At 40.9% G+C, this 12,637-nt stretch overlaps 2 protein-coding genes across 2 annotated transcripts; both read left to right on the top strand.

Annotated features, from left to right (window-relative positions):
* Positions 1–255: 255 nt before the first annotated feature.
* LOC127214257 (olfactory receptor 2A5) lies at positions 256–1,188 on the top strand. Its single transcript, XM_051174657.1, has one exon. It carries the CDS (start codon positions 256–258, stop codon positions 1,186–1,188), a length of 933 nt encoding a protein of 310 aa, XP_051030614.1.
* Positions 1,189–11,359: 10,171 nt separating this feature from the next.
* Positions 11,360–12,298, top strand: LOC127214295 (olfactory receptor 13). The gene has a single exon (XM_051174691.1). It carries the CDS (start codon positions 11,360–11,362, stop codon positions 12,296–12,298), a length of 939 nt encoding a protein of 312 aa, XP_051030648.1.
* Positions 12,299–12,637: the final 339 nt, after the last annotated feature.

Below are 12,637 nucleotides of genomic sequence, written 5' to 3'. Positions count from 1 at the left end.
ACCTTGTGATCAAAACTCAATGCAGAAATGGAAATACCATATGAAAGCCTCTGATCATATCTATGTGTTACCTGTGATGGATCTGCATTCTTTGTTGCTATGGATTAAACATTTAACATAATGACTCTGAAAGTGATGGCTGGCTGAGAAGACACATGGTGTACTTACGTAACCACTAATCCACATCTGCCTTTGCTCCTCAGCACGCACTTCACTGCCCACGGCAGTCACCATCACAGGGACTATCGCGAGGGAATGACGGAGAACCAGACATGGATCCCAGAGTTTATCCTGCAGGGATTTTCACTGGGCCCAAGGATGAGGATGCTTCTCTGTGGCCTCTTCTCCGTGTGCTACACTTTCACACTGCTGGGGAACGGAGTCATTCTGGGCCTCATCTGGCTGGACTCCAGACTGCACACCCCTATGTACATCTTCCTGTCCCATCTGGCCGTTGTCGACATTTCATATGCTTCCAACAATGTCCCCAAGATGTTGGCAAACCTTCTTGACAAGAAAAAAACTATTTCTTTTGTCCCGTGCATAATGCAGACATTTTTATACATGGCTTTTGCTCATACTGAGTGTCTCATCCTGGTTATGATGTCCTATGATCGGTATGTGGCCATCTGCCACCCCTTGCAATACTCTGTCATTATGGGCCGGAAAGCATGTACCCTAATGGCTGTTGTTTCCTGGACATGTGGCTCCCTCCTAGCTCTGGTCCATGTAATCCTCATCCTGAGGCTGCCCTTCTGTGGGCCCCACCAAATCAATCACTTCTTCTGTGAAATCCTGTCTGTCCTCAAGCTGGCCTGTGCTGACACAACACTCAACAAAGTCGTCATCTTTGCAGCTTCTGTGTTCGTCCTAGTGGGGCCCTTATGCTTGGTGCTGGTCTCCTACACCCGCATCCTGGTGGCCATCCTGAGGATGCAGTCAGGCCAGGGCCGCAGAAAGGCCTTCTCCACCTGCTCCTCCCACCTCTGTGTGGTTGGGCTCTTCTTCGGCAGCGCCATCGTCATGTACATGGCCCCCAAGTCCCAGCACCCCGAGGAGCAGCAGAAGATTCTTTCCCTGTTTTACAGCCTTTTCAACCCCATGCTGAACCCCCTGATCTACAGCCTGAGGAACGCTGAGATCAAGGGTGCTGTGAAGAGGGTGTTGTGGAAACACAGATCAAGGTGAATATCCAGGGGAGACATGAAGATATACAGTGTACTTTCTACGAGATGATGGGAAGGGGGAAAAAAATGCCCTACAGTCTGGTCTGGTAGATTTCTGAGGTCTTAAGTATATATTGATTACATTTTACCCCTAAGCATTGTTACTAAGCACATCTCAAAGGCACAGATAGCACAGGTCACAAAGACAAGAGTCAGGAGGCAGGCAGCAAGGAGCCATGGATCCCCCTGTGTCTTCCAGAACCACCTAAGATTTGATTTCTCACTATGTAAGTCATAGCTCCCTGTGATTCCTATCTTCCTTATTGGCGTAAGTGTATGTTAATAAGCCTATGCACATGTTGCTCCAGTATCAATGTTGAGTAAATACTGGTTGGTCTTGATGAATAAGCAACCCCTACTAAGAATATAACAAGGGCTAGGGATGGAGGCAGTGCCTGCCTGGTACATGACTTCAACGTGAAAAGTCACCCACGTGAGCAGACGTAACTAGTCCTATGGAAAGCAATGCTCAAGCGTAGGGGTTTTCTTTTTCCTTGAAATGAAAGCCACACTAGTCAGAGCGTTTGCTTAATTTCCTCTCATTCTACACCATTTAACCGGAGCAGATTTGCAGAGTTGTATTTAGAATTAACATGAAAGAAGGCTTTCGAGGAATTCAGCTAGCAAAGTGGTATGGGTGGCAGCTCACCATCCTTGCATTTGCATAAACACTGTGTAAGAGGGAAGAGTATTACATAGGAAAATCGAGTCAAGGGAAGCAGATAGTTGTTTACATACTGTAAATCTCTAGAACAAAGATACAATAAGGGTACTTACAGCACTTTTACAAATCTTGATAAAATTCCAAGTGCATGTATGTACCTTAGGTGACATAAGTAAGCCCCGCCCCCCTGACCTACGTAGTCAGAATATGGAAGTGCTGTTGAATTTATTTCAAGAGAAGAGCAGGGCCTAAGCAGCCAGCATGGTGTGATGTAGTGATTTCTTTAACACGGTGAGTTTCTAGAGCACCCTCTCCTCTACGCTCCTAGAGTTGGTGACATTCAAGTATATCGTCTTTGGCTCTACATTACTGACTGCTGCCCACAGATCTTTCTATTCACTGTCCCCCCAGGTCTCTCTGTTCCTTATCACCCCTCATTATTGTCTTCTGATGAGAAGGGAGCATTTCCCTTCCACTTTCTCTCCTCGGGTATTATTCTGCTGGCTGCATTGCACGCATTTTCAGTTCATCTGGGGAAAACATCCTGCCTCTTACCACTATCTGATCTCCACCATAAGCAGACTTTCCCAGTCGTCAGGGACCTGCAACCTTTGCTACAAAACCTACACAAGAGGAAAAACTTGAATAAATCAATATTGCCTTTTAACTCACTATAAAGTACTGTAGAATCATTGTAGTATCATTATTGCCAGATAAGATCAAGAATTTTCTCATCTATCTTGAACCATTTTTATTTCTTTGAATTGCCTACCGTGTAGTTATGGATAAAACCCGAAAGGCTCACTGGGGTTGGGGGGGTGGGGACACTCAAGAGATGTATTCACTCTCATATCAGTTCAAAGAAACAGATGAAAAAGATTAAATTTGTGCAGTATACCTCAATTAAACTTGTAACTAGTGTACATGAATTCCAAACTGTCTTCTAGCTTATCAGAGAAACTGATAGAAATATATGCACACATACATGTGTGTAATGAACTTCAGAAAAACCTGAGTATAAGAGGTTGCTATTGTCTCTGTATTTAAATGCTCATTTGTTAATAAACGTTATTTGGTGTCATGACCTATTTAGATATATTCTTTCCACATTAGTCACATCTTTCAAAGGGCTGAAAGTCAAGAAATGCTGCATGAATTTATGCTTAAAATTCTCCCTAGTGCTTCCCAAATGTCACCAACAACAGATGAAAAAAAAAATCATTGTTCCCCTCAATTAATGGATAAAGGGACATCATTTCAGAATGATTTAGCAACCTGCCCTATGCTGCACAGCCAGAAACCACACAGAATTGAGAGTTAAGCCTCGACCGTGCTGTTTGCAAAGTGCTTATCATTACTCTCTTCTCCAAGCGTCACAGGCTACCTCTCTCAGCATGTGCTGGGCTCCGCAGTCGATGGAATGGATCTACGGAGCTTGCATTATTATGGCCAAAGCATGAATTCCAGAAACAGTCCATGCTTTTCCTGGGAGTCACTGTTGAGCGTGTTTAGAGTAGACACTCTCACACAGTACTGACAGCAACCCCTCTATGTCCCCTCAGCAAAATCACAAGGCAGGAGGAGCCTGAGGGAGGCATAGCACGCCTGTTCTCAGTTTGAGGCCAAGTCTATAATCCCAGTTTCCTCGCTAACTCTAAATTCATCTGCTTGTTTTCTTTCCCTTTGCAAAGACTGTTTTCCCAGAAACTTCCCTCCACACAGATGCTGGGCCTTGCTCTGGCCAGTGCTCTGTGTTCACAGCACTGAGGTGGAGGGACCATCTGGTACAGCCTAGGCTGAGATGCTTTCTCTGCTGGATTTGTCCCGACAGCTGTGTCGGGACTTACTGAGGACATCAGCTTCTGAGAATGGCTCAGCTTCTGCAAATTTGACCGTATCACAAGTCAGGTCCCCCAGTGTGAAATGATATTATACATGTGAATCTGGACTGAATATATGTTTTTGATAAGGAATGTATATAAATAAATCACCACATAGTAAGACTGAGTAATGCCAAAATTCATGATTAAATAAATTTAATGACTCATACATTATTACAGCATTTACTAAACAATGACAATATCTCAAAGATCTGCAGCTGTTTGAGCTTGTGAGGTTTTGTGATTTTGTTTTTCTTTGGACGCTAACTTAGGGAAATATCATTATCAAAAGAGATGGAAGGATCATGCACCATACATTTGGTATAAGATCATTTTTATTGTTCCTGTTGACAGATAAATTTGTGAGAATAATCACACATAAAATGTCACATTCTACTCCTCATTACTTCAACCCTCAAAGATTTTCATTAATTGTTTAAAATTAATGACCTAGAAAATAATAGACACTATCATGATAATTAAATGCATCATATTTCAAGTGTGTAGTCCATAAAGATTCTTAAGATAAATTTAGAATGAAGAAGATATAAAAATTATCAGTCTGTAATTTTGTTAGAGTCATCCTTCTGTCTGCACACTAAGAACTCTCAGATGCCATCTGTCAAAAACACCTCTACTCAGAAACGGGTAGAAATGAACTGAACTCAACATTGTGGTTTCTTGTTTATTGCCTGTCATCTCTGGCTGCTTCTCACACTGATCACCATGCTCGATCCAGAAATGTCAGCATAGAAGTGTTCAGAAGAGCAAGCGATGAATGAACAGACACAGTAATTGCTGTAAATGGTGAGTTGGGGGCGGAGGGTGACAAAAAGAAACACAAAGCATGACTTGGTCTTGAACTTGTGCAGGTCTTGTAGAAGTTGTTACAGCCAGTGCAAGTTCATGTGTCCATCTTCCCTATTGACAACATTTCCTTGTTGTCATTCTCTGTCTATGGTTCTTGCAACCTTTTTACTGCCTGTTCCATAATTCCCGAGTGCTGGGAGCTGGTAGTATGATATAGATGTGAAATTTAGGACTAATCATTCTGAAGTCTTGGCACCTTGAGCACTTACAGATCTCTGTGTCTACTGCAAAAAGAAGCAGCTTTCCTGATGAGGGGTGAGAGATACAATAATCTAGGTACACGAGGATACAATACAGTTCAATACTACCTCCATTTAAATCCTAGCATGGAAACCCCACCCATTGCTGAGGGTTTATTGACAGGTTCTGGGAGGGGGAGTCATTTTTCTTTCACAGTGTGGCCCCTGAGAGGTTGTGCATGCTCCAATAGATGATTACATCCAAGTGTATATCAGCAGTACAGACTGGACTTACTGGATTCTAAAACAAAAGAGGGTACAAATTTGGGAGAATGGAGAAAGAGGGGTCAGTCTGGGAGAAGCTAAGGAATAGGGGTGAATATGGTCAAAACACATTGCATGAACTTCTCAAAGAACTAATAAAAAACAAAAGGAAACAGAACAGCCATCCTCCTTCAACACAAAGGTGAGAGGCAAAAGTAGCTGTTTATTGCCTTTCATAACGGGGAAAAATGAGTCGATAGGTAGGTTTATTAGAAAGGCAGAATTGAAATCAATAGATGAAAATATTTTCTGATACTATGAGCTGTCCAGCAAAGAGGTCTTGTGAACGGCTGTGGGGATGTGAAAAAATTCTTATTGCAATGTCATTTCAAGATTCTCTCCAAGTTCTCTTCAATCTTTAGCATTTTATGATCTCACAACTTCTCTTTCTTTTTTTTTTTAATGTGGAAGAATTTAGCCTCATTTGAAACAAATGTGTAATGATCCGAAACACTGAAATGGTGTTCTTAAGAACAAAAGAACTTAAACTACTTCATATAATAATGAGAAATATAACAATAGCTTAAAAGCATGAATATGTATATGGAATATATAATAATAACTGGGAAACTTTCTTAAAAGTAGGAGATGGAAGAGGGCAGGGGAGATTCCCATTAAATAGCCCGCCATTAAGCTGTCTTGCTTCACAGAATACCCATGAGAACTATGAAGACATGGGCATTCTGCTCAAACCCTTCAGTTAACCGCCTGCTGCAGGTGCAGAGGCTTAGTACACTCAATATCTTCACAAGGAAATCATTAAAAATTATTACCACAAGGGAAGTTGAAGAGGCAGGGAGAGTACTGACTTAATACAATAAGCTAGCAGTACAGTCTCTGAAGCTGCCAAGAAAAGCAAGACTAATATGAACTGGAATACAGAGTTCCATCTCATGGCAATTCTCAGGAATGAGCTATCTCATAAATACTTCATATCTGTGTGTTTTGGACATGTAAACAGATTTTTAAATGTATAGCCATTACTTTAAATGGCTATGTAAGAAATTACCAAGAAAGGAGGAAACAACAGATCATTGACGGGCATGTTACAAATCGTAGAAATAAAATACATGGTCACGGGAATAAAACTAAACTTGCCCAGCTAGGAAGAAGCTCACCAAAAGTGCTAATTTCTAGACTAACCACATAAAAGGAGAAAAGTGATTGCAGGGAAGGTGTTTGCCCCCAGGCGTGTGAAACCTGGAGGTCTCATTCCAAGAACCCATGGCTGCATGTAATTCTAGTGTTTACCAAGCAGAGACAGAGGACTGCTAGAACAAGCTGGATAGGTAAACTAGCTGAACTGGCAAGCTCTACCTTCTGGAAGCCCTCTCACCACATACAATGTGGAATGTGACCCAGAAAGACAAACCACTTTGAGCTGTTACCTCCCACATGCATACATGTACACGAACCCACACACACTTTGAATACACATACCACATTTACGTAGTGGATAATCCTTCTAATATGCTTTTGAATTTGGATTGCAAGCATTCTATTGAGAATTTTTGTGTCTATGCTCATCAGAGAGATTAACATCAAACTATCTATTTTTGTTGAATATTTGGTGTTAGTACCAGGTAATACTGACACCAATAAAAGTATTTGGAAGTTTTTTCTTTTTCTAATAACTTGAAGAGTATTGGCATTTGTTTTCTATTGAAGGTCTTATGTAATTCTGAAATGTATCCATCTCGCCCTGTGGAAGATATTTTAATTACTGCTCTATCTCTTGGGTTGTTGAGCCTACTTAAATTATTTACTTCACTATGATTTAATTTTGGTAGGTGTGTATGTGGAAATTCAAGTTTAATGGAATATAGATGTTTAAAATAAGTCCTTTCTGAACCAGGCTCCCTGAATATGGGCGTCAGTTGGGGGGCCTGGACAGTCTAAGGGGCCTCTGACAGTGGAACCCGTATTCATCCCTAGTGCACAAATGGGCTTTGGGAGCCCATTCCCCATGGAGGGACACTCTCTCAGCCTAGACACATGGGGGAGGGCCTAGGTCCTACCCCAAATGATGTGACAGCCTTTGATGACCGCCGAGGAGTGAATGGGGGGATGGGATGGGGAGTTGGTGGGGACATGGAAGGATGGGAGTGAGAGGGAATAGGATTGCTATGTAAAATAAAACAGTTTTAGTTTAAATAAAAATTAATTAAAAAATAAAATAGGTCCTTTTTGTCCCTCCATAGCCATTAACGTTTCCACCAAAGACACAAGGTAAACAATTTTTACAAGATTTTGTATCCAGATATGTTCATTTTATTTCTTGAGTAACAGTTTAGCAGAGTATAAAATCATAGAGTAACCCTTTCCTCGTCACCTTAAATATTCTTTCCTGGCCTCCGTTTGGCAAAGGGAGTGTCTTCTGATACAATGCTTACTATTATTTAGACCTAAACACAAAACCATAAGTGCAGGAAATCAGATTAGTAATATTAGGGAGAAAATGTGTTTCATGAGTTTGTACATTAATGAATGGGACAATAAACAATGTATGGGTAAGGCTGACTGCTACCTTTAGACACGGCTAAGCAAGGGTGCAGCCTAGGCGCCCATCACCAGGCAGTCTCCCACTTAGCATCTATGATGGACAAAAGACCATTCTAAAGTGAACAGGGTGGTATTTCCCCTACTAAATATAATTAGACTATCACCTCCTTAGTAGGCTGATATATACAGTAAAAGTACTAATACAGGAAAAATATATAGCCTCTTCGGTTTTTGACTATGAGAAAAAGAAATAGATAAAACAATCAAAGAAGTATTTAGGCCACAAAGAAAGACACCATTAGTTGTCTCTGCTACAGTCCATGAAGTTATAAGCCAGGGTCAGCTCTTCTGTAGTTCAAGAAGAACAGAAAACAGTGATAATAATAGCTCTGGTAGAAGCTTAACCTTCTTTTCCTCTCTGGGATCAAAATCGCTAGAAATTGAAGAAGATAAATTGTTTCCTGATGAAAATATTCCTTCTTTGTTTGTGCCCAGGACAAACTTACAGAATTATATTTAACAAGTCCCCTTGGGATATTTTATCCACTTTCTTGACTCCTGAACATATTTCCCACAGCTGCTGTTGGTCTTATTATCTGATCTTATTTTATGAATTATATTCCTTATGGAGACTTGATCTTTACACACATACACACACACACACACACACACACACACACGTATAAATGATTCCAACTTCCCATCAAATGTTATTTAATCTATTTGGATATCAGAATGTAAGGATGTTTTGAAGATCTTAAAATTGCAATGTATCAAGTGATTGTACTTCATTGAAGACATCCTGACCTGGAAGTCATTGTATTGGTTCTTGGGTATGTGATAATGGACCACACTGAGTGAGGACATCCGTATTCTCACATTTTTGTCATAAACGTTTATCCATGGAAAACTAAAGTAACGGTCCTTTTTCAATGAAAGGGCCAAGGTCAGGTGTGTGATGGTGTCTTCCCCTTCCATTTCCAAGTTCTCAGCTTGTGTTAGGAGGTGATAGAGCTAACAGGAAACTAAAGTCATCTCACTTGAGAGACACTCCATCTCTGAGGATCTGCTTGGAAGAAAAGAATTCCTCAGTAGCAGCTACTTGTTTCTCTCACTCTGTCTCCAACGTGTCTTCAGATGCTCATCTGTAAGTTTCGGGAAAGTTTTTCTTATATAATCTAAACTTTATTTATTATGCAATTTCAGCAAGAATGGCAATCATATCTGAAGAAGTAACTATTACTGTCTATTCTCTCTAAATCCCTGCTATTAATAAACTTAGCTACCAAGACAATATAAAAGCTATCGACTCTTTAGATACACCTAACACAGGTAATTTTCTTCAGAACTGTTGTATTTCTTATTAAAATTGTTAGGAAGATTAGCTCTTTGAGAGATGTGCTCGTAAAGATTTCCGTTTCCTCATAAAATTGCTGAAAAAATGGCTAATGACACAGAACAAAGACACCCTGGAGGATTTATTTTTGACCGTGAAACTCCTTTTTCTGAGGAAAATGCTTATTGTGTGTAAGTATCTTTCAACAAGAAGGCCATCTGTGCCAGCGAGACAGGGCTGTGTTCTACACTTGGCACCACTGCACACAGCAGAACATAGTGCATGCTCAGCAAATGTCTATGGCTTTGACAGTTTGTGAATTTGCCAATAATTAACTTAAACTAGTGCTCATTGGTTTTTCTTTCTTATTCATCATATGGAATTCTAAAAATACCTTGCAATGAAGGTAACTTACTAACATATTCTAAACTTTAGGCGAAAATTGCTTTGAACGTGAAAATAATATTCTATCTTGATTGCTTCCAAACATTAGAGAAATGCTGTATTGAAATAAATAACTACTTTTCCATACATTGGATTAACTGATTCCTCTAGTTGAATTAGCATCCCATTTCATCCTCTCCAAAGATGCAGGAATCTGTCTTGAATAATCAATGAATCTCTTATGCAAAAGGGCAGCTGGAATGAATTCTAATACTAATAAAACAATCACCTTCCTGGGAGATGATTCCAATAATCACAAAACATTTCATGGACTAAGGAGATATTGTATCTCAATAATTTCTTGTATTTGACCTGAAGTAAAACAAAAAGTTATTCACTCTTGCTTATGAAGTGTTAAATATTAAAATACAACAGACATATTGAGAGGAACTAAGTTGTGAATTTTTCTGACATTTTGTTTTAAATGTGGAATTCACGTGAATTCTGAACTAAAGAACAAGAAAGCCGCAGCAATGGTTTAAAAGTTGCAGTTCATAGCTTAGAAAACCCTCTCTCTGTTGAAAGAGTCATCTAAACAGACACAAAAGGAAATACCATTGGGACCATAACATAATTAATTTTCATTTTCCTTACCTGTACATAGCAGATTCTTTAAATATGAACCTACAGCGAAAGCTTAAACTCTATAATCTTTGGTTCAGGTCAACATCTTAATTGAAAGCTTAAAAGAATCATTAAACTATTTACATGGAATTTTTACTAATGAAACTGAATAGAATAGACCAGAATAAAAGGGGAATATAACAAGTGCACTGAATAATACTAGGATTCAGGAAAACATATACATGTATGTGTGCTCATTTTAAGTGTGTACTACATAGACGCTTCTAAAACAGGATATGGGGGAGATGACAGATTTTCTGAGTGTGTTCATGGAGGTGTGTGAGTGTATAAAATTAAGCAAAGATAACTCTGTTCGAACCCTGGGATCATCTTTGGGGACAAAAAGGAAAAGATAGTGGTAACCAGCGTAAACTCAGCTACAGTTATAACAAGCTTCCAATCTCTCTATGTCATTCAAGTTTATACTGGGACGTCATTGCTTGTGGCTTACTAGTACTGAAATGCACGCCAGTGAACAACAGAGTTATAACATAATTTTTACCTCCCACATGAAAGTGGCTGTACACAGCACACCCGCACACACCCGTCTCTACTGAAACTGAGCCATATCCACCGCCATGATGGGAACTTACCAACATGTTTCGATGAAAAATTGCTTTGAACATGAAAGTAATATTTGCTGAAAAGGTAGTATGATGTCAGCATTTAGTAGTATGATGTACACATTTCCTTCTGTTTCATTTGGAGCATACGGAAATTTTTAGTTAGTGATGAGCAGCAGGTCAAGAATATCATGGTGGATTTTTTTTTATACTTTGAACTTTTATTTATATTTGCTTTTATATTCTGACCAATGTTTCCCCTCCCTCCTCTCCTCCCAGTCTCTTCCCCCAACTTCCCCCCTACTCTCTCCCACCCACTCCTCCTCCTCTGTTTCTCTTCAGAAAAAGGTGGGTCTTCCATCCATGGATATCAACTAGCCATGGTTTATCAAGTTGCAATGACAGTAGACACCTCCTCTTCTATTAAGGCTGCATGAGACAATCTAGTAGGAGGAAAGGGTCCCCAAAGCAGGCAACATAGTCAGAGACAGCCCTTGTCCCCACACAGGAATCACACAAGAAGACCAAGTTTATAAAACTGTAGCAGTTTTATATGCAGAGTGCCTACCTAGGTTAGTCCTGTGCAGGCTCCCTGGTTGTTTGTTCGGTCTCTGTGGGCCTCTATGAGCCCAGGTTACTTGAAAAAATACTCGACCTGATATGCACAGGTGCATTGCTTAAATTCCTACCTTAATCATTCACACTGAGTTCAAACTTGGTGAGGTTCCTTGTCTCCTTCACAGGGAAATGGGAAATCAAACCTCGGTTACACAGTTCATCCTGCTGGGATTTCCTCTGGGCCCAGGGATGCAGATGCTTCTCTTTGTCCTCTTCTCCCTGTTCTATGCCTTCACCCTCCTGGGAAACGGGACCATCGTGGGGCTTATCTGCCTGGACTCCAGACTCCACACTCCCATGTACTTCTTCCTCTCCTACCTGGCCATCGTTGACATTGCCTATGCCTGCAACACCGTGCCCCAGATGCTGGTGAACCTCCTAGATCCAGCCAGGCCCATCTCCTTTGCTGGCTGCATGACACAGACCTTTCTCTTTTTGACGTTTGCACACACAGAATGTCTCCTCCTTGTGGTGATGTCCTATGACCGGTACGTGGCCATCTGCCACCCGCTCCGATACACTACCATCATGAGCTGGAGAATCTGTATTATCCTGGTGGCAACTTCCTGGATTTTAGGACTCCTCTTGGCCCTGGTCCATCTAGTATTACTATTACGATTGCCCTTCTGTGGATCTCAAAATGTAAACCACTTTTTCTGTGAAATTATAGCTGTTCTCAAACTTGCCTGTTCAGACACCCACGTCAATGAGGTGATGGTTTTGGCTGGGGCTGTATCTGTGCTTGTGGGACCATTTTCCTCCATTGTGGTCTCTTACGCTCATATTCTGTGTGCCATCCTGAGGATGCAGTCAGGCCAGGGGCGCCAGAAGACCTTCTCCACCTGCTCCTCCCATCTCTGTGTCGTTGGACTCTTCTACGGAACAGCCATTGCCATGTACATTGGGCCTCAACATGGGAACCCGAATGAGAAGAAGAAATACCTCTTGCTATTCCATAGCCTTTTCAATCCTATGCTCAACCCACTGATCTATAGTTTGAGGAACAAAGACGTCAAAAGTGCTCTGAAGAGGACGCTCATAAAGGAGGGTCCCTCTCGAGAGCATTAAGGAATATAGACCTTGCATCTGGGTGTTGGTGGCGCACACCTTTGATCCCAGCACTCGGGAGGCAGAGGCAGGTGGATCTCTGTGAGTTCGAGGCCAGCCTGGTCTACAGAGTGTGTTCCAGGACAGGTTCCAAAGCAATACAGAGAAACCCTGTCTCAGCAAACAAACAAACAAGAATGTTTATTAAATTCAAATTTCATGTGTTGCTGCCTTACAGAACCACTTAATTTTTTTATAGACATTAGGGCTTTATCAAAATATTACATCTATTTTCCAACACTTCTATTTTTCCATCCATTTTCCCTACCATATCACTCATGCCTGGGTTGATGTTTTTGT

Source organism: Phodopus roborovskii, unplaced genomic scaffold (genome assembly GCF_943737965.1).
Source record: "Phodopus roborovskii unplaced genomic scaffold, PHOROB, whole genome shotgun sequence".
In the NCBI taxonomy this organism is placed as follows: domain Eukaryota; kingdom Metazoa; phylum Chordata; class Mammalia; order Rodentia; family Cricetidae; genus Phodopus; species Phodopus roborovskii.
This window is presented reverse-complemented; position numbering and strand designations above follow the sequence as displayed.

Excerpts from the sequence above, each read along its gene's own strand:
- LOC127214295 (XM_051174691.1), top strand. The coding sequence starts at position 11,360 with ATGGGAAATCAAACCTCGGTTACACAGTTCATCCTGCTGGGATTTCCT.
- LOC127214257 (XM_051174657.1), top strand. The coding sequence starts at position 256 with ATGACGGAGAACCAGACATGGATCCCAGAGTTTATCCTGCAGGGATTT.